Source organism: Bactrocera neohumeralis, chromosome 6 (genome assembly GCF_024586455.1).
Source record: "Bactrocera neohumeralis isolate Rockhampton chromosome 6, APGP_CSIRO_Bneo_wtdbg2-racon-allhic-juicebox.fasta_v2, whole genome shotgun sequence".
In the NCBI taxonomy this organism is placed as follows: domain Eukaryota; kingdom Metazoa; phylum Arthropoda; class Insecta; order Diptera; family Tephritidae; genus Bactrocera; species Bactrocera neohumeralis.
This window is the reverse complement of record NC_065923.1, coordinates 14,701,631-14,725,959: the sequence shown is the minus strand read 5'-3', so window position 1 is coordinate 14,725,959 and position 24,329 is coordinate 14,701,631. Positions and strand designations below refer to the sequence as shown.

Sequence of the window (24,329 nt, the reverse complement as noted above, 5' to 3'; positions counted from 1 at the left end):
TCAAGCCGAAAAGTGTTGAATAGAGCAATCAAAATGTCATTCTCGAAGACAGAAAGTAATAAATTGCATTATCGAAATGTGATTTTCGAAAAGAGATTTTCGAAAAGAGCAATTGCATATATTAACTACCGTTACAATGAAGTTCTCAGCGCTCACTGCTGCTCAGTAGTACTATACACCGAGTACTGCCGTGCACAGGAGCATATTCAATTTACTCCCATCTACGAAATGACGAAGTTTAAACTCTCACAACGAATTAAACCAATTGGAGCACGAGAACTACTCCTTGACGGCCTCGTGCCAGTAGCAACAGTCGCATTGGTGCACAACGTGTAAACGATGCTACAGCTTCGTGGCTCGGCAAAAGCCAAATTCAGTTCAAATTCAACTGGCGCCGGAAGTGGACGTGTAAGTTAACGAAGTGCTCAAGTGCTCAAGTGCCGTTGTATTACGGTATTACGGTGTTGCGGTGCGGTGCGTGACATTCCGTTGCTGATACGGGCTTTATTGCTATCGCGTACACGGATTTGAAAAGCGATGCGACGCGTCGGTTGTGTGTGTGCTTGTTGGTGTTTTTGCAATATCTAGCGCTACGTCCTGGCTATATGTGATAAAATTGTAAAAATTAAAACATAAAAGTCATATGAAATCGCATTAATGTGTTGCTGATGTGCAGCTGTGGCGAAAGTGCATAACGCTGCGACTGCAAAAGCCGAACGGCAATCAAATAAAGACGAGTTTACTGCTTCGAAATGCACAGCTGCCCCAGTAATGGTGGTGCTCGCCGAATAGCCAGCTTTTATGTGCGAGCAGCGCGTTGCAATGTGAAGCAGTAAAGTGCAGTTAGTCGGTCTAACGGTGCACTTAATTTTATGCACCAGCTGCCAACTCGCCAGCTCGCACGCTGCCGGCAGTGTAACGCTTTATGAGCAAAGAAGCAGTGAGTTTAGTGCGAAGGAAAATGAAAACCGCATAACTACGGTTATGGACCTGTGCCAACGGTGATGTTCGAAATGTTCTCACATGATGACACATAGAGACAACTATTTATATATACATACTTATGTATAGTATATGCTGCCGAAAAGTGAAAGCACTTACATGTAAGGGAAGCGCTGTAGCGTGTGTGTGCAAAAATAATGATAACTTATTGCCTGCAATTGAAGCAACATGCCTGGCATGTCACAACATTTGTTGTTCCCACTTTTGCTTTTCTTCTTTGTTTTTGTTGTTGTGTTGTGAAAAGTAGCTCATGTTTATTTAATTGCGACATAAATTACACTTAAATGCACACACCAGACCAACAAATGGCAACAAAGGTGGCAGCATAGGTGGCAAGCAGCCTATTGAGCCTTCGCATGTTGCCGTCAACCTTTTTTATATGTACAAGTATATACACCAACAATAACAACACCTCAGCTCTTAGCACTCAGATTCTCGTTCACTTTCTTCCTGTGGCCAACAGGAGTTTGTCATAAAAGGAAGCGAATACTCGCAGCATAATTTTAAATAAAAACCTCGATTGCGCCACAAGCGAACAAGCAACCAAGCAACTATCGCTTGCAGGTTGACACGACAAGCTGGCGGGAATAACAAAGACATAAAACAGGCAAACGTTAGGGTGAGGGGAAAAGGCAGGCAAACATAAATGTGGAATAACAGCAGCCGGCAGTAAATAACAACATTTCCTGGCAGCACAAAGAAAGAACAGAAAACGAAGATAAAGCAAAAAAAAAAAAAAAAAAAGATTTACAATTTGATGTTGCTTTTAAAGCAGGAAGTCATAGCAAGCAACGCAAAAACATGTGAAATAAGAACACTTATCAGGTTATGCTTGTACAGCAAATATTTATGTATGAGAAGTAGTAGATATACGGATATGTAGGTGTGTGTTTCAAAGTCGCATAAGTCATTAGTATGTAAGTTAATTTCATTTAGGCTCAGAGCAGATAAGCAATTCAAAGAGAAGTCTTAATACTGATAATATTGCTTAGAATTGCTTATAGAGATTAGAAATAGATGCTAAGTGACCAAGCTGTCAATTTTTTAGTAAATCATATTTTGTAACCAACTTCCTCAGAAGTCATATCTCTAAAGGAGTTACACATATTCTCTGAAAAAAAAAATATTTTTTGAATATGATGATATTTTTTGAAAATTTTTTTTTATTGTTTGAAATTTTTTTTCTAGTTTTTTATAATGATCAACCGCTGCGAAAAAATTTATATATAGTATGCTTGAAGTTGTTGAGTATAACTGCTGAGTGAAAAATGTGTAAACTTTTGAACTGATATCCGTTTTTAACAGGCTTTGCGGTGTGATAAGTGGATAACGGTTCACCTGTAAACCAAAAAAACAACATTTACTTTAGAAAATTTGTTTAGAAAACTGCTGATGCTTTTACTTGAAAGTTCGATTTTTGAAGTTATCTGAATTCAATTTTTCATACAAAAAAACTTATATTTTAAAAATTTTAAATTTTTTCAACGAAAACGAGCATATACTTATATAATCCCTTAACTGTGATAATTTTTTTTGAATATCTAAAATGGTTGTACTCGTCAACAATTTTCAAAAAAATCTAAATTTATTTTTTGGCTTCAAGTATACTTACTTCAGGGTTCCAGAGTCATTATACAATTAGTAGAACAGTGAAAGAATGACTTCTGTGTGCAATTTAGTGTAGTATTTTTGTTGTTGTAGTAGCAGAAAACAGGCCTGTAGTAATTTGACGGAATGTTGCCGAGTTAACAGTCCTTAGCCAGTTGAAAAATCCGGTCCGTTCCGGTTAAGGGGTTACATGGGTTTCTTCGGGTAAAAAAGAGCCTTTTTTCAACAATTTTTTTCTAATAGAGTTTATTAAAATTTTTTATTGTTACAAACTTACACTAATAAAAACGAAATTCTGAAATTTTTGGAAATAAATATTTTATTCTCACACAATGCGATAACATTTCCGGTGACCCTTCGAAAACAAGATGCGCCCGCCTTGGCAGAAAAACCAAAAAGAGAAAAAAAAAATACGTGGTTTAGTTAAAACCTTAACTTACAACTTGGAAGAAGGAAAAAAATACTGAAAATTTGATTTTTGACAGACATTTTTACAAAATATGAAAATTCTGCGACATTTGTTTTTTCAAAATGTTGTAATCGAAAAAAAATCCTTCATCCAAGTCTCTAAGAATTGTATCCCAAAGATCTGTGTAAAATTTTATGAAGATCGGTTGAGTAGTCTTCGAGAAATCTTGCCAAACGTTTTCGAAATCACAGTTTCACGAGAAAAACGCATTAAAGCCCGCCCACTTAGCCTAGCTAGACTCAAGAAGTGTTATAGAATTTAATTAGACAATAAAAAAAATCGATGTTTTGAAACCCCTAAGCCCATGTAATCACTGAAGTTGACTCGACTATCGTATTAACACGGCCAATTATAGTATCCAAGCTTTTTTTCGGTCAGCCTCAGCACGCAAAAATTTCTAACGCGGTTTCCTCGAAACCGCAGTTTTTAAGTCAAGTGATGATAGTACTGAGAGAATGCAGCAGCTATCCACTTGAAAGTTTATAAAAAAATGTAATGCGCTTTTTTTAAGAAAATAAGAATTTAGAACTTAAACTAATTTGTTAAAAACGGTTTATGAAACTGATGTCATAAATATATTTTTTATAGGACAAAGAAGACCTTATAGAGATACTTAATAGTAAAAATGGGGCCAGCTCACTACTAGGGTGTTTCTCAGAGAGTACACCGTGAATAATCAGTGAAATAGTGCTTGTATTATGTGCATTGCTGTACACTACATAGATGTTTGTGAGAATAGTAGTTTTTCATGTCGGTACAAAATTTACTTTAAATATGATAGAGAACGGAAAGAAATGGCTGGGCATAACGATCGCAATCATGCTAATCATATTTGCATAAGTTTTGAATATAAGTTAAATGGGTGGAAGATAAACGAACCACAACACCACCTGTTGAGTAAAACTTCCATCAGTCGAGAAAAATCGGCTGAATGCATTATATTAGTTTAGTAATTGAAAATAATCCGACTACATTGGCTTATTTACATTGTGACTTAAAAGAAATCTTCAATTATTCATCAATATTCACTTTTTCGCTTTCAAAGTAATCCCCACCAGATGTAATATACTTATGCCAACAATTTTTCCAGTTCTCGAAACACTTTTATAAGTACTTTTTGGGAAGGCCTTCAACTCATTCAGCGAATTTTGTTTTATCTCTTTCATCGACGTTCCATTCCGATGATTGTAGACTTATATGTATGCCAAACTTATAAACCCATGTCTTGAAAAAGATTCTCGGGACGAGTCGGGCAAGAACGCGTTTCATACCCAAAATATCCAGCAAAACTATTCGAACGGTATCGCGAGAGATATCGAGCCCTCTTGCCATCTCTCTTCATCCTTCACTTTTTTAATTTTTTTATCTGGATCACCTTTTCCAACACTCGCAACGATTTCGCACACGATTGGGTAGAAATACAGAAGACAAATTCTTTGCGCGAAATTTTTATTCACTGATGAAAGCACAATGCGCTACTGTGGTGTACCGACTTAAGCAGCTGCTGTAAAGAAACTGGTTGACAGCTCGCCCTCATATTAGCATAGTAATTAAAGACAGTCTTACTGACTTAGGAATTCACATTCTTTTGAAATATCCTCTTCTTCGTCACAATGTATACTATATAGGATCTCTGAAGTTGCTTTTTGGATATAAATTACTTCGTGGAGGACTCCTCTGCAACGTATATTAAGGTATAATATTAGTTGAAGAATAGATATTTCTGTCAAATCAGCTGTTAAAGCAGACATGAAAGTAAGTTATTTCAGTGTCAGCACAACGTTGCAACGTTTGATTTATCATCTAAATATTAATGTCTAGGTGTGAAATGGTACGTTCAAACGAACTGGCGGTGTCCAAAGTAAACTAGTCCAAAGTAAACTACATAGTTTGTCATTGGACCAGCTTAGGCGGTACAAAGTTAAACCAGCATACGCCTCGTCATGGCAAAGTTTTATCATTTCGGCTGAAAAATGTTATGTAAAATGGGATCACGTGACGGTCCCCGTAAGACGCAATCTCGATGGTAAACAGTGCATGGAATTCTGTTTAAACACTCCATGACAATACTTTTTAATATTTAGAGGTTTCATTAAAAAAATAAAAAACACACTTTAATTGTGATAATCTAAAAGTTCAATGTTTAAAAAAGTCCATAAAATATGCTGTTTTTTCAATAAAAGGCTTTTGGTTTATCGCTTTGAAAAATATGTACATACAGTTAAAACGCGAGATAAACAAATAAATATTTACAATAAACATTTCAGAACATAATCCTTGAATACGTGAAATGAAAACAGTGGAATTATTGTTTTTGCTGCGTCGTGTGTGTCGATTAACCTCGTTTATATTAATAACAATACATCCGTTAACCGAATGTGGATATAAATATTACATGTGTTTAACATTTCACACAACATAATCAAATAATAAACGTCTATTAAAATTTATCTAAAACGCACTCACACACACATGCACACTCTTTTAATTACCCTTTGTCACGCATATTCGCAACATTAAACACACATCCACATACGCACACAGAGGCACTAATGGAGGTATGTATGTTAAGTGTTGCACATGAATATGCAAAGCAACGCTTGGCGGTAATGTGGCACTGATTTGAAATTCATGCAAAAACACCATTAGTGGTGAATGTAGAAACGGGCCTAAAGCGCTTTATGTAAACACATGTGGACTTGTGTAACCTCGTTTAGTCGTCGGAACACTATTTTAAATGGATGGTAGCGCCACGTTGGGTGTTAAATTGCTTTGTTATACAGATTTGTTAATTCGCTAACAAAAAACAGAAGATACCTCCGAACCTCAAAATATAAACCTAAAAACAAGCCGTTATGAGTTTGATGGTTCTGCAAATTAAGAGGGTGAAGCGTGGCAGAAGGGCTTAGAGATACCGATCTTATGCTGTGTGGGTCTCGGAAAATTATTGCTATTAGCCAACTGAGGTTAGTTTTGGTTAAGATGTTGATTCTAAGAGAGATCTAACTTGAACAGCTTAGAACGCCGGTCGGTTGGATAACCAGAAACTGCTATATTTATACATATAAAAGATCATAAGACCCTTACAAATAGAAATGGGTATGTATCTTCAGACAGCCAAAGTCCGTTTCGGCTATGTCTTCTGATCGACCGACGTTTCATCGCCTTACAAATTAACCAACTTAATAAATTTAGAAAAATTAATTTTGAAAGCATGAATCCGAAGATGATTGTGGCAAATTGTAGGAGAAAAGAGTCGTTAAAAAATTGTTGTAGAGCACCGTGCTCCTCAGAGAACCCTTTCGAGAGAAATAGTCTCTGATCTTTCCCTCTCCCGTTAACTGCGCTTCGGGAACTGAAAGAAATTATTCGTATAATATTGTTAATGCACAGCACCCTATAGCGAATAACCTGACGGTTGCTAAAGCAGTTCTCGAGCTTCTTTTATTGGTTCTGTAGTATTCATCGTGGTTGAGATGTTGTTTCCAACAATAATTTGAAAGAAGAGTAGTAAATTTATGAAGCTACTGAGGTCTTTTCCTAGATGCGGCAGTTTCCTAGTTAATACTTGATATTTGGAAAACTTATTTCATTTAAACTAGATATGATATTGTCTATCTGTCATAATGTCTAGCGGCTAGAAACAATATTGTTATAATAAGCCTTTCAGTCTTTACACAAATACTTAGAAGAAGAAGAATATATCAAGATATCTATTATCGTTCCTTATAGAATACTGCAATATGTGCTAAAATATATAAACACACTACCCATGCGATGAAAAATATGTAATTTTTCTGAGTAAAATTATCACTATTTTCAGGAGAATAAGTTCAGATGAAAATTTTAATTGTGGGTAACTTTATTGTAAATTAAATTATGCAATTATAAGAATGTCCAGTATTGAGCACTTTGGAAAATGTAGAAAATAACTCGTTTACAGTCGTTTTGCGACTGTGATGTTTGAAGCTGCTTCAAGCTAACTTTGTGTTGCTAAAACCGAAAATGATAGTAAAAATTTCGTTACACGCAGAACGTTTTGTGTTGTAGTCAAGGGAATCAAGAGTCAAACCACCACCACGCTGTACGTAATGAAACATTTTTGAATTCAAATTTGTGATCAGATAACTCGAATACCACACAGGCCTCGTAGCATATCAGTCGAAAATTTTGTTTTTTCAGATTTGTTGAGTAGTGTAACTTTTATAAAGTTTTTTTTTTATAATAAATCAGACTTGCTTGGCGGAAAAGCACAAAAGAATGAAAGAGAGCCAAAGGTAATGCTTCACTATTTGAGTTATTGTTATTATGAAATAAAGTTTTAGTATTGGATTTTATTTAATACAGAATTTAAGGTAAAGTACACTTACTATCGACAGTTACACAAAATTATTAATATACTCGTATGTATGTATTTTTTGTCACTTAGTTTTAAATGAAAATATTTCTACCTGAAATTGAAAATTTGCTTAAGCCTCAGTTTCAGCTACTACCTTTTCGTTGTTGCTAAATTTGTGTCCAGTGAGCATTCTCTTGAGGTCTGAGAACAGAAAATGGTCCCTGAGGGTCAGATCTAGAGAATACGTTAGATGCGGAAGCAACTCGAAGCAGAGTTCATGAAAATTTGACATCCTTTTCATTGATGAAATATGTGAATCTGTAGAATATCCCGATAAAATAGCACTTTTTGTTTCTTCAAATGGGGTATTTTTCGCGATTCCGTTCTTCAACCGCTCCAATAATGCAAAACAATAGTCGCTGTTAATGGTTTCTTTTTGATGATAGTCCATGTATATTATACCACGGTCATCCCAAAATATTGACGCCTTAACCTTGCCTTTGGTTTTATTACAATCGAAAAGCTTCAAACACTCCTCAGAATCATCAATACCTTGTAGGTTTGAGTGGATTGTGAACTCGTGCGGCTCCCACTTTACACAGAGCTTTCGCATACCCAAAAATTCATTTGCAATATATTCAGTGCTTTCCTTCGATATTTTTAGAGTTTTAGTTTTCTCAAAAAACTTTGCTTTAATGACTCCGAAATTATTTTGTGGGCAGTTTTAATGTTTTCTTTGGTTTATGTTTGAGAGGTCTAGCCTTCATCGTCCCCGTTGGCCATTTAGCCTCGTTCGAACTTAGCAAACCACTTTTCAATGGTTGCTTTCTTTGGCTTAGAGTTCAAGGAATGTTAATCAATCCAGTCCTAAACTTTAGCAGTATTTTTTCGAGTAATGTTGGTCACCGACTTTGAACACACTATTTTGAGAAAAATACGTTTAAAGTTTGGAATGAACTTCCAAGCGCTCTAAAACATCTTATCAAATTTGCGTGTGACTTCGAAAATATTAACTGGAACGATATGAAATTTTCTAATTATATGCAAGTACATTAAGAAAAAAACATCAAATTGATGTTTTGAAAATATGTATATAATCCCTCAATATTAATGATACCATCTATGTCTCAGCTTACGAGCTTTTCAACCCACCTGTTATTTTTCATATCTTTAATAAATGAACCGCTTAAATAGATGAGTTTAAGAACCAAAAATAATCAGTAATATTAATTAAATTTGAATTTGAAATATTTTATTTGGTGATTTAATAGTTAGCCTAGGTTAGGATATATGGCTCAATTTACAGTTGGAGCTTATTGCATTTGAATTCTTATGTTCAGTTTTTCTGGTCTTAAAAAGTCGTCTAGGATTCATTAAAAATCTGCTTGGTTGTTATATTATTTTTATATTATGGAAGTCTAAAGGTGTGAAACCAGAGGTGTTTTAACCTTCATCTCTCAATGCGGGGTAGTCTGGAAGCAGTATTCAGTTGCTTTTACTTCATTTTATCCCTAAGAGCTATTACAACCGCCATCGCATTAGAATTTTAACACAATACCGCCTGGACACCAATAGGTCAATGGCCAGTCAGAACCCGCCAGCAGCTGTACACTCTTATAAATAATTGTACCTGCTCGATTAAGTTCTGCAGCTCGAATTACTTTATCCAGCAAGCAAGTTGAAGAAGTCGTACGATAGAGAGTCGCCTGGTCTGAAACCTCGTTTGGTATCGAACGGCTCGGAGAGGTCCTTCCCGATCCTGACGGAGTATTTGGTGTTGCTCAACGTCAGTTTACACAAACGTATTAGTTTTGCGAGGATAACAAATTCAGACAACGCGGCATAAAGGCAGCTCCTTTTCGTTCTGTCGAAAGCAGCTTTAAAATGGGCAGGGCACCCCTAATTTTCAATCGTTGAGCATGCTTTCATCCGACCATGTTTTACAGAGAAGCTGATGCATGTTCCTTATCAGTTCTTCGCCGCCGTGTTTGAATAGCTCGGCCGGCAATCCTTCGGCCCCCGCTGCTTTGTTGTTCTTCAGACGGGTAATTGCTATTCGAACTTCTTCATGGTCAGGCAATGAAACGTCTGCTTCATCGTCATCGATTGATGTGGAGGTAGGCAGTCTGTTTTCTCTCCGCTGCGACACGGCACTTCTCGTCGTACCAGCTGTTTGTTTGCGTTTTCCGGAAACCAATAGTTTTGGTTGCAGCTGTTAAGGAGTTTGAAACGCAGGAGTGCAAGTCGAGTCGAAAATCGTTCGGCCGTCTGTTGTGATTGCAGCTTCTCGACGTCGAACCTTCCTCGTGTTTGTTGACGTGCGTTTTTTGCTGCACAGAGGCGGGTGCGAATCTTGGCTACAACAAGGTAGTGGTCCGAGCCGATGTTAAGACCTCGGAGCGCACGAACATCTAAAACACTGGAGACGTGTCTTCCGTCTATCACAACATGATCGATCTGGTTGGTGGTTTTTCGATCCGGAGACAGCCAGGTAGCTTGATGAATTTTCTTATGCTGGAATCTAGTACTACAGGTAACCATATTTCGGGCCCCGACGAAGTCGATCAGCCTCGATCCATTTGGGGATGTTTCGTCGTGGAGGCTGAATTTCCGACCGTAGTGCCAAAGATCCTTCTTTGCCCAACCTGACGTTAAAGTCGCCAAGCACGATTTGATATCGTGGCGGGGGCAGCTCTCATAGGTGCGCTCCAAGCGCTCATAGAAGGCATCTTTGGTCACATCGTCCTTCTCTTCCGTCGGGGCGTGGACGCAAATCAGCGATATTTTGAAGAACTTCGCTTTGATGCGGATTGTGGCTTGACGTTCATCCATCGGGGTTAATGTCAGTACTCGGCGATGGCGTCTCTCTCCCACCCCGAATCTCACTCCAAATTTGCGGTCCTTTAGGAAGGTAGGAAATGCCATAAGGACCTACTCCTTATTCTGTCCATCGCATTTCTTGGACGGCGGTTATGTCAGCCTTCTCTCGGACATCAATCAGCTCCCGTCCCGGCACAATTCAGGGACCGGACATTCCAGGCATGCAGTCCTTATTTCGTTTGCCATGGTCGTCATCAAAAGGGGGGTCTCTCATTCGAGGCTGTCGATAATTTTTTATTGCTATTGTTTTTTACGTGGCGGGTCCCAAACCCAGCGCACAACCCTAGGGTAGGGATGGTTCGCCTTCTCACTTTAGCTCGCCTTCAAACGGATGTTCTTTGGCTACCCAGAGGATACTTGGTCAAAGACCGGAAGTCGTGAGCTGCTTGAGCCATATGTAAAAGAATCGTTTCTGGCCACTCCCAAGTGAATGGCGATCAGAGAACTTTCCTCACTTGGGTGAACTTCTACACATGACTTTATTCTCCATGTTTATCATGCAAAATAAATATGCATTGATTGATGAGTGAGTTAAATTGTCTAGAAAAACAAAAAATACAAATTTAACATGAAAAAATCAAAACTGCTCCTTTTACAACAATTAAAAGCTTCACCGCAAATTACCGGTTAGATTGTACTTTCGATAATAACTGCAATGCATTTGCATATTCAAACACACACACACACAAACAAACACAAACACGAACGAGTGTGTGTAGAACAGTATAAACATTAGGTGAAGAGCTAAATTGCAGGTAAATATGGAAGAAGAAAAAAGCAAATTAAGCAAACAAAAAATGAAAGTAAAACAAAATGGAAACCACAAAACCAACAGCACAGAACAAACAACAACAGCAACAACACAGCCACTGTAATGACGGGTAAAAACAACAATTAGTGCATTTTACGATGCAGGCGCAATAAAATGAGGACAATAAGGGCAAATAAGGGCCGCACACAGCTAACCTGCACATTTATGACAACAACACTAACACACGCACACACAACACATAAATACCTATGTGGCGATGTAAATCACGCTATTGCATACAAACAAGCTTTTCAACACGTGCACTCATACATACACATTTCTGTATATTTCTGTGTAAACATATGAGGTTTGTGTGCGTTTGCAAGGAAAATGACTGGAGTGAAGGCAACACAAAAGAAATGCAAATATGCACAACAATTCATAACAGCAGTAGCAACAGCAAGCGCCAACAACAGCAAGGGCACCTATATACACAAAAACACATACATTGCGTACAATTAAACATATTTACACACCTGCCTGCATATTTGCATATGTAAGGGAGCGCTGGCGACGACATGCTTTGTGTGCAACAGCTGCGAGCGTTTTGTGGCAAATGTACCGTTCATCCTTAAAATTCATTGTTGTTGCTCTTATTGCCGTTAGCTGTTGACTATGTGCCGTTATGTTGTTGACAGCACCACAACCACAAGCCGTAGCAACAAGCATGCGAAAGCAGTCTGAGGCGATAAGTGCCGGCAAAGCGGTGAAGAAGGAAGCGAGCAATCGGAAAAAAATATGAAAAATATGTCTCATAAGAGGTGATGCATGTTGCATACATTATGTTGTTGACTTTTGCACATTGACGGATTTCGCACAGTGCGTTGGTGTCGGTAAATATGCGGGCAAAATATAGGAATAATAATGCGAAGTGGTGAAAAAAGGAAAATAAGTTATGTCACCCGGAGACTCTCTAAAGTTTTTAAGGGGGTATTCAGGTCTAGAAGCATGAATTTCAGGTAATTTTTACAGTGTCGTAAAAAAAGGCAATTAATATTTTTACAATCCATTTTTTTATTAGTTATTTGTTAATTTTAGAAGAGTACAGAAAAAATTAAAAACTAAAAACAGTAAAAAATTTAAAAATTATGAGCTGATGTCTCTAAAAATTTTCACGTGACCATACCCATGAAATGTTATCTGAAACCAGAAAAAAAATATTATTAATCTAAAATAATGTCGCAATGGCCGGAACTACGGAAAAGTGGGAAAATGTTTTTTTCATAAAATGGCGACTGCCTGAAAAAAGTTACTTTGGATCACTTTTTCTGACAATTTCGAATTTTTTAAAAATAATAAAAACAAAAATTTGGGGATGGGGCTAGTTCCAACCATAGACAAGCCTATAAAGAAGACTCTATAAAAATTTCAAGTAAATCGGTCCAGTAGAACCTGAGAAATCGTGGGTATCGTTCCAAAACAGTCAATTTTGAGAAAAACTCGTTTAAAGTTTCGCGTAAAGTCTTTTGTTCGGCCGAACCAGTTTGGATGCCGGGTCAGAAAAATGCCTATATCTCCGAAAATAATTTGAATTTTGAAAAATCCTCTTGTGCACATATTCGTGAATAGTTAAACTTTGAATATATAAAAAAACATTGATTTTTTTTTAATTTCTAGACCAGAATACCCCCTTAAGAGGCTTTGTAGCTGAATACACAAAAAAAATTTTACTTCGAAGCGACTGAATATTGAATTTGCTACAAAAAAAATTACATTGTAAAAGAAAAAAATATTAGCAACATTTGTACACTGAAGAGCATATATTAGGTTAACCACGATGTTTGCAACACCGAAAAGGAAACGTCGGGGACCCTATAAATTAGATAGTGTGTAGTCGAAAAAGTCTTTTTGTTAAACAAATATATTCCAATTTGGTTGACCACTTTTTGCTATTTTTCCTCTAGAGACATTATTCCATTAGTGTAAAACGAAATTTCGAAATTTCCGGAACGGAAGTGAGCGAACCATTGTTGCGCTACACGAACTGATACAGCATCGTCTCCATAAACGTCACTTAGTGGCTGGCTGGCGTGGCATTCTTCCCTTTTTATACAAAAATTTCAAAATATGGCGAATTTCTTCATTATTTTCACTCATTTTTGAACGGCTGTACTGTTTTTCAACTACTCCGAATTTAATTCTTTTTGCTTAAATGAAGCTTAAAATCTCACCTTTCCAACACTGTATGGTTTAACACAATATGGTTGGTAGTACTGGAGATATACGACTGCAACGACATTTATTGACAAAATACGAAAATACTTTTTCCACTACCCAATATATAACTGATCAGCGTGAATAGTGAGTATATTTAGCACTGTCCATCTATCCGTCTGTATATATGTAACCAAGTCCCTCAGTTCATGTGACAACGATAATTTTATACCATTTTATCATGCAAGAAATGCACATATGAAGGGTATTATGGCTTTTGTGCAGTAGAAGATATCATAATCAGCATTACTCTTCGCCTTCATCTATTTATTTATGTGGTAGTCGAATTTTAAAACAAACTGCCAAGACTACATAAACTTCACTGCCGTGACAACAATCTTTTGTTTCAGTTGTTCAGTGTCTAATTTTATCCCCTCTCTCTCTCTGTGTTTGCATGTATTTACATCCTATTTAACTTCAACAACCACTGTGCAAACGAAATGCTCAAAAATGCTGCGCCCAGGAAATATATGCATGAGCTAGGCATATTATGACAGCTGAAGTGATTGTGAGTGCTTGCTTGTGCTCGCAGCGCAAAAGTCAAAGTCAACAGCCGTACTTAACCGACTTGTTGCTGCTTTTACTTACAAGTCGAGTACCGCTAGTCACACACTAGTATATACATAAATTACCATCTATGTTTTTGTGTGTGTGCTATTTAACAGAGGTGTGTACATATGTTGGCAGCAATTTGCATACTTAGCTATACTTATGTGCTCGTGGCATACTTGTAGGCGCTTAAAGCTTGTTTTAAATACACGCAAATTATTGCGCTTTTCGTCGCTGCTGTAGACATAATAATTAACCATAAGTGTCACATAATTTTGTTGGTATTATTGAGTTGTTACGTCGGCAGCGGCACTTACTCACTGTCACAGGCTTTAGCTGTTAATTGGTGGTTCGTGTTTTGGGACCTTCTTCTAGTACGATTTGTATTTGACAAATATTGCTTATACTCGGTTTTGACGACAAATTTATGTTTAAACTTCCAAGAAGTGTGGTAATTATATTGGCTGAGAATTATGATTTAAATATGGCAATAAATAGGAGAAGGTTTAACGCCTGATGACTTTGTTACGTATTTTCCTTAATTCTCTGATATTTTTAAAGCTGAGCAAAGTGTTCCGATGGGAAATATATCCAAAGAAAAACTTCAAAGTTCGTGGTTCACGTATGATAATACGTACCTAACTCTAAAGCGCCTTCACATAATAAAAATCGTGTTAAATCATTTGCTCAGATGTGGGGTAACTGTTTCAAGACACTTGAAGTGAAAGTTATTTTATAAGGTACAAGTCTTTGTGACTCTACCGGAGTGTAAATGAGTTAAAAGCATTGAATATCTGAAGAAAATGCTATGAGCGACACTCGAATTTTAACATTTAGCTGATAGGTGGGAATACTTTCTATGATTGTACCATATTCAAGGTGACAATCGGCCTTGAACTGATAAGCACATCCCTTGAAAGGACAGAAAATGCTCTTGAGCCTCCGATCTGTAGTTGGGATATTCCAGGTACTTAAATTGTAATTTTGCAAAGATAGTACCTTGAAGAAGAAAGTGTTGAGTGGACTTAATTTGGGCCAGAAGTTACTTGCGCAGCGGACGCCAAACTATCGAAATGCTACTAATAAATGTTGTAGCTTTGTCTGATGTTTCGACCGTGAAATGTGAATCACCGCAATATCGCAACCATCTTTATATGTGTTATCGGTGCGAAAATGAGCTTCAAACAAAGAGACAATATTCAATTTTGTTTGGTAAAACTTTTACCGAAACCTTTCAATTGATGAAACAAGTTTATGGCGATGATTACCTATCCCGCAACAGAATGAACGAGTGGTTTCAACGTTTTCAAAGTGGTCGTGAGCACATAAATGACGATCAACATGTGGGCAAATCAAAATCCGTGATCACCGGAAATTCCATCGAAACTGTGCGTGAATTCATCAAAAATCAGCCGAAATCATCACTGAAATTCATGGGAATGAAATTGAACATCCCCAAAAAATCGATTTATCGCATTCTGACCGAAAATTTGGTCTTACGAAAGGTGGGTGCACGGTTTGTTTCGCACAAATTGACTGTCGATCAAAGCTTGCTCAGAATCCAACATTCGAAGGACATCATTATAGTGGTTTATTTCACCAAAAATGACTCTTTAACCATTAACCACTCCCCGTATTCATCTGATATGGCACCGTGCGACTTCTTCCTTTTCGGAAAAATGCATTTGTTCCTGAAAGGAAAACGTTGTGCAGACGTAGAGGCCATTCAAAAGGCTTGCACCGGCATACTGGCGGCCATACCGGCCAACGAGCTAAAACTTTCGTTCGACATGCTTTTGGACCGTGCACAAAGCTGTATTGAATCAGATGGAGACTGTTTGGAATAAAATAAATTTATTTTGCTGATAAAACCATTTGTTATGTTTTTTTTAAGGTCCTGTTTACTTTGGAACGCCCCTTGTAAACTATTTTGCGCTATATTTTGATCACCAAGGCCTTCTGCAACATTTTGAAAGTGTGCACATTTTTGTTCCTTTAGCAAAAATCGAAAAATTCACTATTTGTTGTTTAAAAATGAGTAGGAAAGATTAGGTTAGGTAAATAGGCTGATTGAAGTAAGATAGCGATCCCAGATCCAACTTGGACTTCTGAACACGGCTGTCCGTTGTTATGCGCAGAACTCCTAAAAATGGATCACAAAAAAAAAAGGTTGTACAATATGGAAATAAAAACCTAAAAACTTGATTTTTAATTTTTCTCATAAATTGCTAGACAACAACGTTTTTCTATAGAACCAGTGGTTTTCCGGAAAACGAGATGAAACACTTTAACTCTTAAATATTAAACCATATTCTTTCCCCTCCTTTTCCCGACCTTAGATCGACACTAAATTGTTTTTATACTCTTGCAACCAGTTGATACAGAGTATTAGAGTTTTGTTCACCTAACGGTTGTATGTATCTCCTAAAACTAAGCGAGATACCAGGTTGTTCAATAATTTATGATTCAAAATACACTTTATTATTCATTATAATCTTCCTGAACATTAATACACTTGCTCCAAAGATCCTCCAAAAAGCGGATCCCATCCCTGAAGTGAGAATCCGAAAGGTCTGCAAAATACGCTTCAACAGCCGTTATGATCTCTTCATTTGATGACAAACGCTTGCCACGCATACATTTTTTGAGCTCTGGAAACAAATGGAAGCCACTGGAGGCCAAATCTGGTGAATACGGTGGATGCTCCAACAATTCGAACTTTAATTCATGGACTTTAGCCATTGTCAAAATGCTCTTGTGTCATGGCGGATTGTCCTGATGCAAGAAAGATTTTTTTCTTCTGCAAACTGGATCTTTTTTTTCACAAATTTTTTCCTTCAACTGGTTTATAAGGTTGCAATAATAATCAGAATTAATTCTTTTACCAATTTTTAAGTAATCCACAAACAAAATTTCTCTCGCATCCCAAAAAATTAATGCCATAACCTTCTTGACCGATTTCCGGACACGAACTCATTTCGAAGCCGAAAAACCAGATTCACACCACTCTTTAGTCACTTGATTTGATTCAGGATCATGGTGATAGACCCAAGTCTCATCCATAATGATGAATCGATGCACAAAATTCACTTTAACAATTTTAAAACGCTCCAAATGTTGCTGAGAAAGTCGCATTCGAATGTGTTTTTGCTCCATTATTAGCGAATGCGGCATCCATTGTGCACACAGCTTTCTAAAACCCTAAATTTCACTTAAAATATGGCTCACACTGCCTAATGAGATATGTAGAACCGCTACTAAATCTCTCTCTGTCTATCGACGATCTTTCAAAACTATATCCTGTATTTTGGCTATGATTTCTGGTGTTGGACGTTCGCAAAACACATTCGTTACAGAAATTGAATTTTCGTAATGATGTTGAAGGATTGGTAAAAGTTGTTCAGGCGTAAGACTTTCCATGATAAAATGCTAAAAACTACTGAAAATATTATCAAAAGTACCTTTCCTTTGACGTAAAACTATTTAAATAACATTTTCTTAAATTGTTAAAAGTTTTTTACATTGCACAAATGTCGCATCTCTCTCTTCTCTAATACTTTTTACTCGTCGGATATGTAAATATTTCAAATGTCAGTCCAAAATATTTTCTTAATACGTGTGGCTTAGTGTCTTATGAGTGAATCAAATCCAACACTTGGTAATTGAAATTCTTCGCCTGTGTTTGCATAATGTTGTCTGCATAGCAGACATGCTCGCATCCGAAACGAAATCCTCGCATATCTTAACATATTTACACAAGCCTACAACTGCTTAACTGTACTCGTACATTCTATATTCACATGTGCTTGACTCTGCGCACGTTTGCATAAATTCCTGAAGACAAAACATTTTAAAGCCGGGCACATATTGTCTGTTAACCTTTTTCCCACAGACGACGACCTAAAATTCCATAATCTGTATCCCTTTTTAAACTCACGTGTCCTACATGAGCTGGGTTGACAATTCGTTGCCGCAAATACACACACTGCCAATATTAGGTGCATTTATTTGCGTGCTTGGATGTATACATAGTCACAGTGAGCTTATGTTTGCGGTCAGCGCTCTCGTATGCAGGCAAAGCACACCCTCGTAAATTCTTGTTTACTATTAAGCATTATTTTCGGTTCTATGTTATCTCAATTTCGTGGTTCACTTTGTCACAAATCGATTTTGTTGTTGCAATCGTTTGTCATTGATAAACTGTGAAGGATTTCCAATTCTGCTTTATTGATACAAATATCTAGTTAGTGCTTCTTCTTCTTGATTGTTTGCTTGTTTTCCTATGCACATGGAGCTTTCAATGTATCGTTATTTTACTGGCAAAAACAGGACACATGCCTTTTGTTTTTTGTCGGTATTTTGTGGCACAGTGTATAGTTCATGCATGATTTATTTAAAGTTATCAATTGATAACAAAAATATACTTCCATCTATTCAACGTTACCTATACTTAGCAGAGGTTCATCATTATTATTTCGGCATGGAAGTTTGTATTGAGACTCTCTCCAAGACAACCTTTAGCTCAAAGCTAGCCGATAAATATTGTGAAGCTCTAATCTAAAGTTGCCAATACAACCACAGATAAATCTGAAGTACTACTGTGGCTAAAAAATAGTAAAAGTTTTTTAACTAAATTTCTCGTGGAAATCCATTCGTCGAAATATTTCTAAGTTAGTATGACGTAGTTGAGTGAAAACCGTTTTGAAAGATCATTTAGACCTAAGAAAAGTGAAAGCACGATTGGTTCCAAAATCACTCAATATTTTTGAAAAACAGCTTCGCGTTAACGTCTGTGAAAAAATGCTTTCCGACTACCAGAACGTCATGAAACGTATTATTACTGGCGATGAGTCGTGGATATATGCTTATGACTCGGAAACAGATAATCATTAGGACGAATATAGAGGCTAAATTTGAGCCCAAGCCGAAAAAATTACGTCAAAGCAGGTCAAAAATTAAGGATATATTGACAGTTTTCTTCTATTATCGAAGTGTTATGCACTCCGAATTCCTCCCGAACAATGTCTTACTATTTTTTGCTCATAGTAGGTCTGATCGGGTAATATTTTATTATTATTCTCCTTTAAAGTACACAGGATAGATTCATTTATGATATAACACACCTGTCAAATGCCCACCACGGCTTTCCATACACGTACGCACTGGTTTGTCGAAATTTTCCATTACTGCTCTGTATAAATGTGGTTGAATTTCATAGATTTAACGTTGAGTCTCCTTCTTTAAAGCACGCGTTGTTGTGGGCTTGTTGCAATAGACCTGTGATTTGAAATAATCTAATGGTGTTAGGTCACACGATCTAAGAGGCCAATTCTGATCACTATAACCAGAGAGTGACGACCTCGAAAAGTCTCCTGCAGTAATTGAATTGTTTCGCAGACTGTATGACAAGTGGCACGGTACTGTTGGAAATACAAGTATATGTATATTGGCCGCATCAATAGCATCCAATTTCAGCAAAAAGCACTGAGTTTTTATGTCATATCGAAATTCTCAAGAAAAGTATGGCCCAATTATTTGGCCAGCCCAAAATCCACACCAAACGGTGACACGTTGTGGGTTCTCTGAACCCCAAAAGCGCCAATTCTTTTCCACGACGCTGAATTGAGGTTTCTGGATTGTCACCTACGCTATCAGGCACAGCTTCGAAACTGTCTTTTGAACGTCTTGTTTTTGGACGACCATTGTCTATGGCGTCTGCAACGGATTCTGTCTCCCGGAAATTTGTAATTAATCGCATCACAGCTTTCATTATTTTTGAAATATTGTTCAATAATGAAGACGCGTTGTTCTTTCGCGTTCTTTTTCCATTTTTATTAAGGCTAAATTATCAGCTGTATATTTGTTTTCTTTTTTGCATTATTAGCACTTTTCTTTATACCATATGGCGTTAAAACACCCTTTGTTATATCCAACAGACGTTCATCAAAGGACCATCATCAATCATATAGAGTAAAGTCACCTGAAAGTTATGAGTTTGTTGTATGGGGGCTAGGTTAAGTTTGCGCCTAATTGCAATCGTTCTAGGCACAAATATTCAGTATTATCAGTAAAATATGATTTCGTATTTTCATTGCGATAAGTTACATGTTGCCCGATATATGCGGTATAAAGTCTCCTGGATGTTCGAAAATCATTCTGCTTGGTATATGAGAGCTGAGGGAAGTACTGACATGATTCAACCCATTTCCTACTCACAGATATACAATTTTCAAGAAAATATTATCCCTGAAAGTCAACTATAGGTACTTTCAAATATTCGGTACCTAGGCGCTTGAACAGTTTTTGTTGGATTTCCACAATTTATGCTCATATGGTGGCATTTTGTAAAGGTATCATTCGTGCAAAGTCTTATCCCGTTATAATAATTGCTTCTTGTAGACTGGGAAGGAAGTAGTCAGATGGAATTTAAAATTGTGTTCACCCATTTTTGCTTTGTAACATAATAATGTTAAGAGAATGTTACGTATCGAATATGGTTGAAATCTGTCGAGCAGCTGCAGAGATATGTAATTTTACCTAACAGTGTGCAGTGCCACACCCGTCGTCCAATTTTAAAATCGGCTCGTCCTCCTGATCATTTATATATATAAATATATATCATTTAGTTTTAGGTGATAGGTACAAACTATAGGTGAACAAAGCTATTATGCTCTGTAACAACAAGTTGATTGGAAATAAAAACTAGTTTTGATAATAATTACTGCCTCTTCGTTTTAATAATTTAGTTTACAAACGATACTTAGTAGAAAATGAAGGTTTAAAATAACTTTGGTGCGTTCATTTTATGACCAACAAAGCGAATGAGAGCTATTTTATTTAATCCATACCCATACCATCAATGATCTCCCTTTGAAGTTTCTAGAAGGCCAATTTTCTAGCGCCAGTTTATTCAGTATTTTTGAATACCTTCGGTATCGTTCATATTAAAATTCTTTTCGTTACCGGAAGGGGCAGACGTCACGTCCTAAAGAATCTGTTTTCATCGAATCGTAAATAAGCGGTCAACAAAATGAACACTTTTATAAAATATTTGATTTTAGAGACCAAAATCGTTCCTTCTTTCGTTCTTTTTTTGGTCGAATTAACAAACTGTTTTAGATGTCCAGAAATCTATTTTATGTGAAATTATTATTTATAAGTAATTGCTGTAAATAACCTTAGAAAATCGTTAATTATAATGTTTATAGTCATTTATTCCGAGTGCTTTTTTGTCCCAATGCGCTCAGTGCTCTGTGAGCTTTCTCATACTATTAGAGTACATCGAAACAGGTAGCACTTTGCTGGGAATCTAATTTTTCTCTCATAATTTCTTTTTTCTAAAAAGTAAGATGAGGACAAAAATATATATTAAAGACAAACTAAATGAGGTATGCAGAATTTGGTATTGTTTGACTAACTCTACTTAGAGTCAATACTTCAACTGAATAATTTAGCTAGATTTTTTGTTTCAATATTAATGTAAAATTATTTGAATACGTTTTCCAGGCATATCGTTTCAGTATTTTTACTGTAATTTTCACTTTTACAAAGTATATAAGCCAATATGTAACATCAGAATAATGTACCACATAACATATGAAGTAAGAAAATTAGAGAAAAACTCTAAAACATTTTTATTAACAAGAACCTTACCAGCATGAGCTACTTTGTTAAACAAACCATTTTTATTTCTGTATCGCGATATTTTCACCTTAAATAATTAAGGCGTTTTTAAAACTCAGCTTTTTGGCAAAATTTAAATTAATTTAATAAAGCACCAAGGCAGAACGATATATTGATTTAGTTAAAAGTTTTGGCCTGAATTTTTTTAGGTTTAAGTTTTTTAATTAACCGAAATAACTAACCAAAATAGCTCGCTCAGCAAATATTTTTGTGAAATTTTCCAGCCTGGTATATTTTTAGCCAAATAAACGTGGAAAAATTTTGCTGATGGAAAATCTGTTTTTTCATTTATTTGTAGCACGTAAAAAATAACAAACATAAATAATTATAAATAACTAAATACTGAATGAGCAAAATATAGCAAAAAGTTTGAAGCAGCAAATATCGCTAACCAACAAAAAATTTATTTCAGCTGAAATGGTGATGTGCTAGAGATGCGCACAAATATGCAAATTAGTGAAAAAATGCACAAAATAATTTCGAAATAATTAAAAATCGTAAATATATCATGTTACAAATGGAAAATGAAAGCCGAAAATGCCGTGAAGTTTTTTGCAACGAAGTTATGCTGTGGTGGCAATAAAAAGCGGAATGCATTCAAGTGTAATTTATAAAAAGAATTAGATTAATGGTGTGATGTGCGAAAAAATGTGAATTTTTTCAGATCAGATAGATATCAAATTCCAAACCACTCATTATGAGTTATTTCGAAAAAACACCAAGCTAAATTATTTTAATGACCGTTAGTTAACCGTAACGGAATGTAATGAAATAAAAAAAATATGAGTTTGAAAAAATATGCTCATTACATACAGATATCAACCACTTCCAACACATATCAAAACGACATAATCAGCAGCAAGCGACCTAACACAACAAGCCCGTTATACCAGTAAACATATCAACTTGTAACCGGGTCGCGTGCTCAAGTAACAAAAAATTTAACAAAATTAGAAAAAAATAATAACTTCCTAGCCCAAAATTAGTTGGCTTGTATTGCATCTGGAGCGAGCGAGAGCAGTCAACGACGCCCAGCTGTTAAAATGTTCATAATTACGGTCATTAAGTTGCTGCTAATTGCGCTGAACCTCTTTCCCAGCCGCTGGACAAACCGGAAAGTGATGTTCCTCATCTATCTAACAAATCTGGTGACACATGGTGAGTAGTGCGAAATTTCAAATCAATTTTTTTCTACTGTGATTTTCCTTGTTTTTCATTTTACTTTGCCTGCAATGCAAAATGGTTGGCATTCTTTTGTATTGGCGCGCTAATTGCTTGAGTGATTAAGTTTTTCAATTTTTTTTGATACTTTGGCGGAATATTATTAAAATTGACGCAATTGCAATGTTGTTGTAGTTTTAAATCAGTTTAATTAATTTGTGATGAATACAGCAAAGAAATGAAACGAAACTGTCTCTATAAGAGGCATTTTTTGAGTAATTGTACCATAATATATTATATCTTCTAGAAGCATCAATCATTAAATTTTATTTTGAAAAAAAAATCTTAAAAATTTGTTTCCTAACTTCATTTTATTTTTTTTTTTTGTAATTTATTGTAGTTTTTTTAAAGACTTCCTTTTATATTTTTTCATAAAAAATTTACTTTAAACGTTATCTTACTAAAATATTTCATCATCTATTAAAAGTATTATTAAACACACTAAGTAATGAAAGTAATGTAAAAAAAAGCAAAGTGAGGTTAGTCAAGTTTTTTATTGCAGTAGATATTGTATGGATTAGTTTTTATATGTACTTTAATCGTTTATATACATTATAAGAGTGAAAATTTCACCAAAATACTAAAAAACCTTTTCATTGGACAGCTATGAACATAAAAGTGAAAGCCAAAAAATAAAAATAAATTTTGGCGAAAGCTTCTTTGAAAGCTTTTGTAAAGCCAAAAGTGAAAGTTTTGCAAAAGCTCTTGTTAAAGCTTTTTGTTAAAGCCAGACATAAAAAAGATTTTTCAAATCATTTAAAGCATTTTGACGATGAATAAATTAAAAATAATAGTCTTCTGAAAGCTTGTTGGAAAGCTTTTTTGGAACTTGCAAAACAAAATGTTCGAAAATTCCTTGAAAGGCTTTTCATGGAAGCCCAAAAATAGAAACAAGTTTTTTCTTATGCTTCTATAAAGGCTAAACATGAAATAAAAGTCTTCTGAAAGTTAGTGTGAAAGCTTTTTGTGGTAGTTGGAGGAAAAATGATTTTACGAAAACTTCTTGGAAGATAAAAAAAGGTTCTTACTTATGTTCCTTTATAGGCTAAATTGAAAATAAAAGTCTTCTGAAAGTTTGTAGGAAATATTTTTGTGGAAGTTGAAGAAAAATTTGGTTTTCGAAAACTCCTTGGAAAGCTTTTTCTGGAAGCCAAAAAAAAAAATTGAATGCTTACGTATGCGTAAAAGCTAAAAAACTAAAAGCCTTGCTAAAGCTTCTGTAAAAACGTTTTGTGGAAGTTGGAGAAAATTATTTTCGATAGCTCCTGTGAAAGCTTTTTATAAAAGTTGGAAACAATTGTATGTCGAAAGCTTATTTGAAAACTTTTTATGGAAGCTATAATAAAAATAGTTTGTTGAGTCTGAATTTGAGTAGTCACCGCACTAACACCATAAAACATATAATTTTTTCCGGAAGAAGAATCTGATTATATATATACATATGTACTTCTTAAAATATATTACTATTTTCGTAATTAGTATTTAAAATAACACAAAGTAAATAAAAATACATTAAAAATACTGCAGATGTTTTATAAAATACTTAAAATATT

At 35.7% G+C, this 24,329-nt stretch overlaps 1 protein-coding gene across 2 annotated transcripts in view; it reads left to right on the top strand.

Moving 5' to 3' along the window:
- Window positions 1–362: 362 nt before the first annotated feature.
- The window catches only part of LOC126762187 (lachesin), a 37,547-nt gene continuing 13,580 nt past the window's right edge, over window positions 363–24,329 (top strand). The window contains exons 1-2 of one of the 2 annotated variants that reach the window (XM_050478747.1): window positions 363–1,103; window positions 21,968–22,713. In XM_050478747.1, the coding sequence (XP_050334704.1) occupies window positions 22,599–22,713 (115 nt within the window). In that variant the 5' untranslated portion in view covers window positions 363–1,103; window positions 21,968–22,598. Of the gene's footprint in view, window positions 1,104–21,853; window positions 22,714–24,329 lie in introns of both variants that reach the window. The other variant, XM_050478746.1, reaches the window with a different exon arrangement.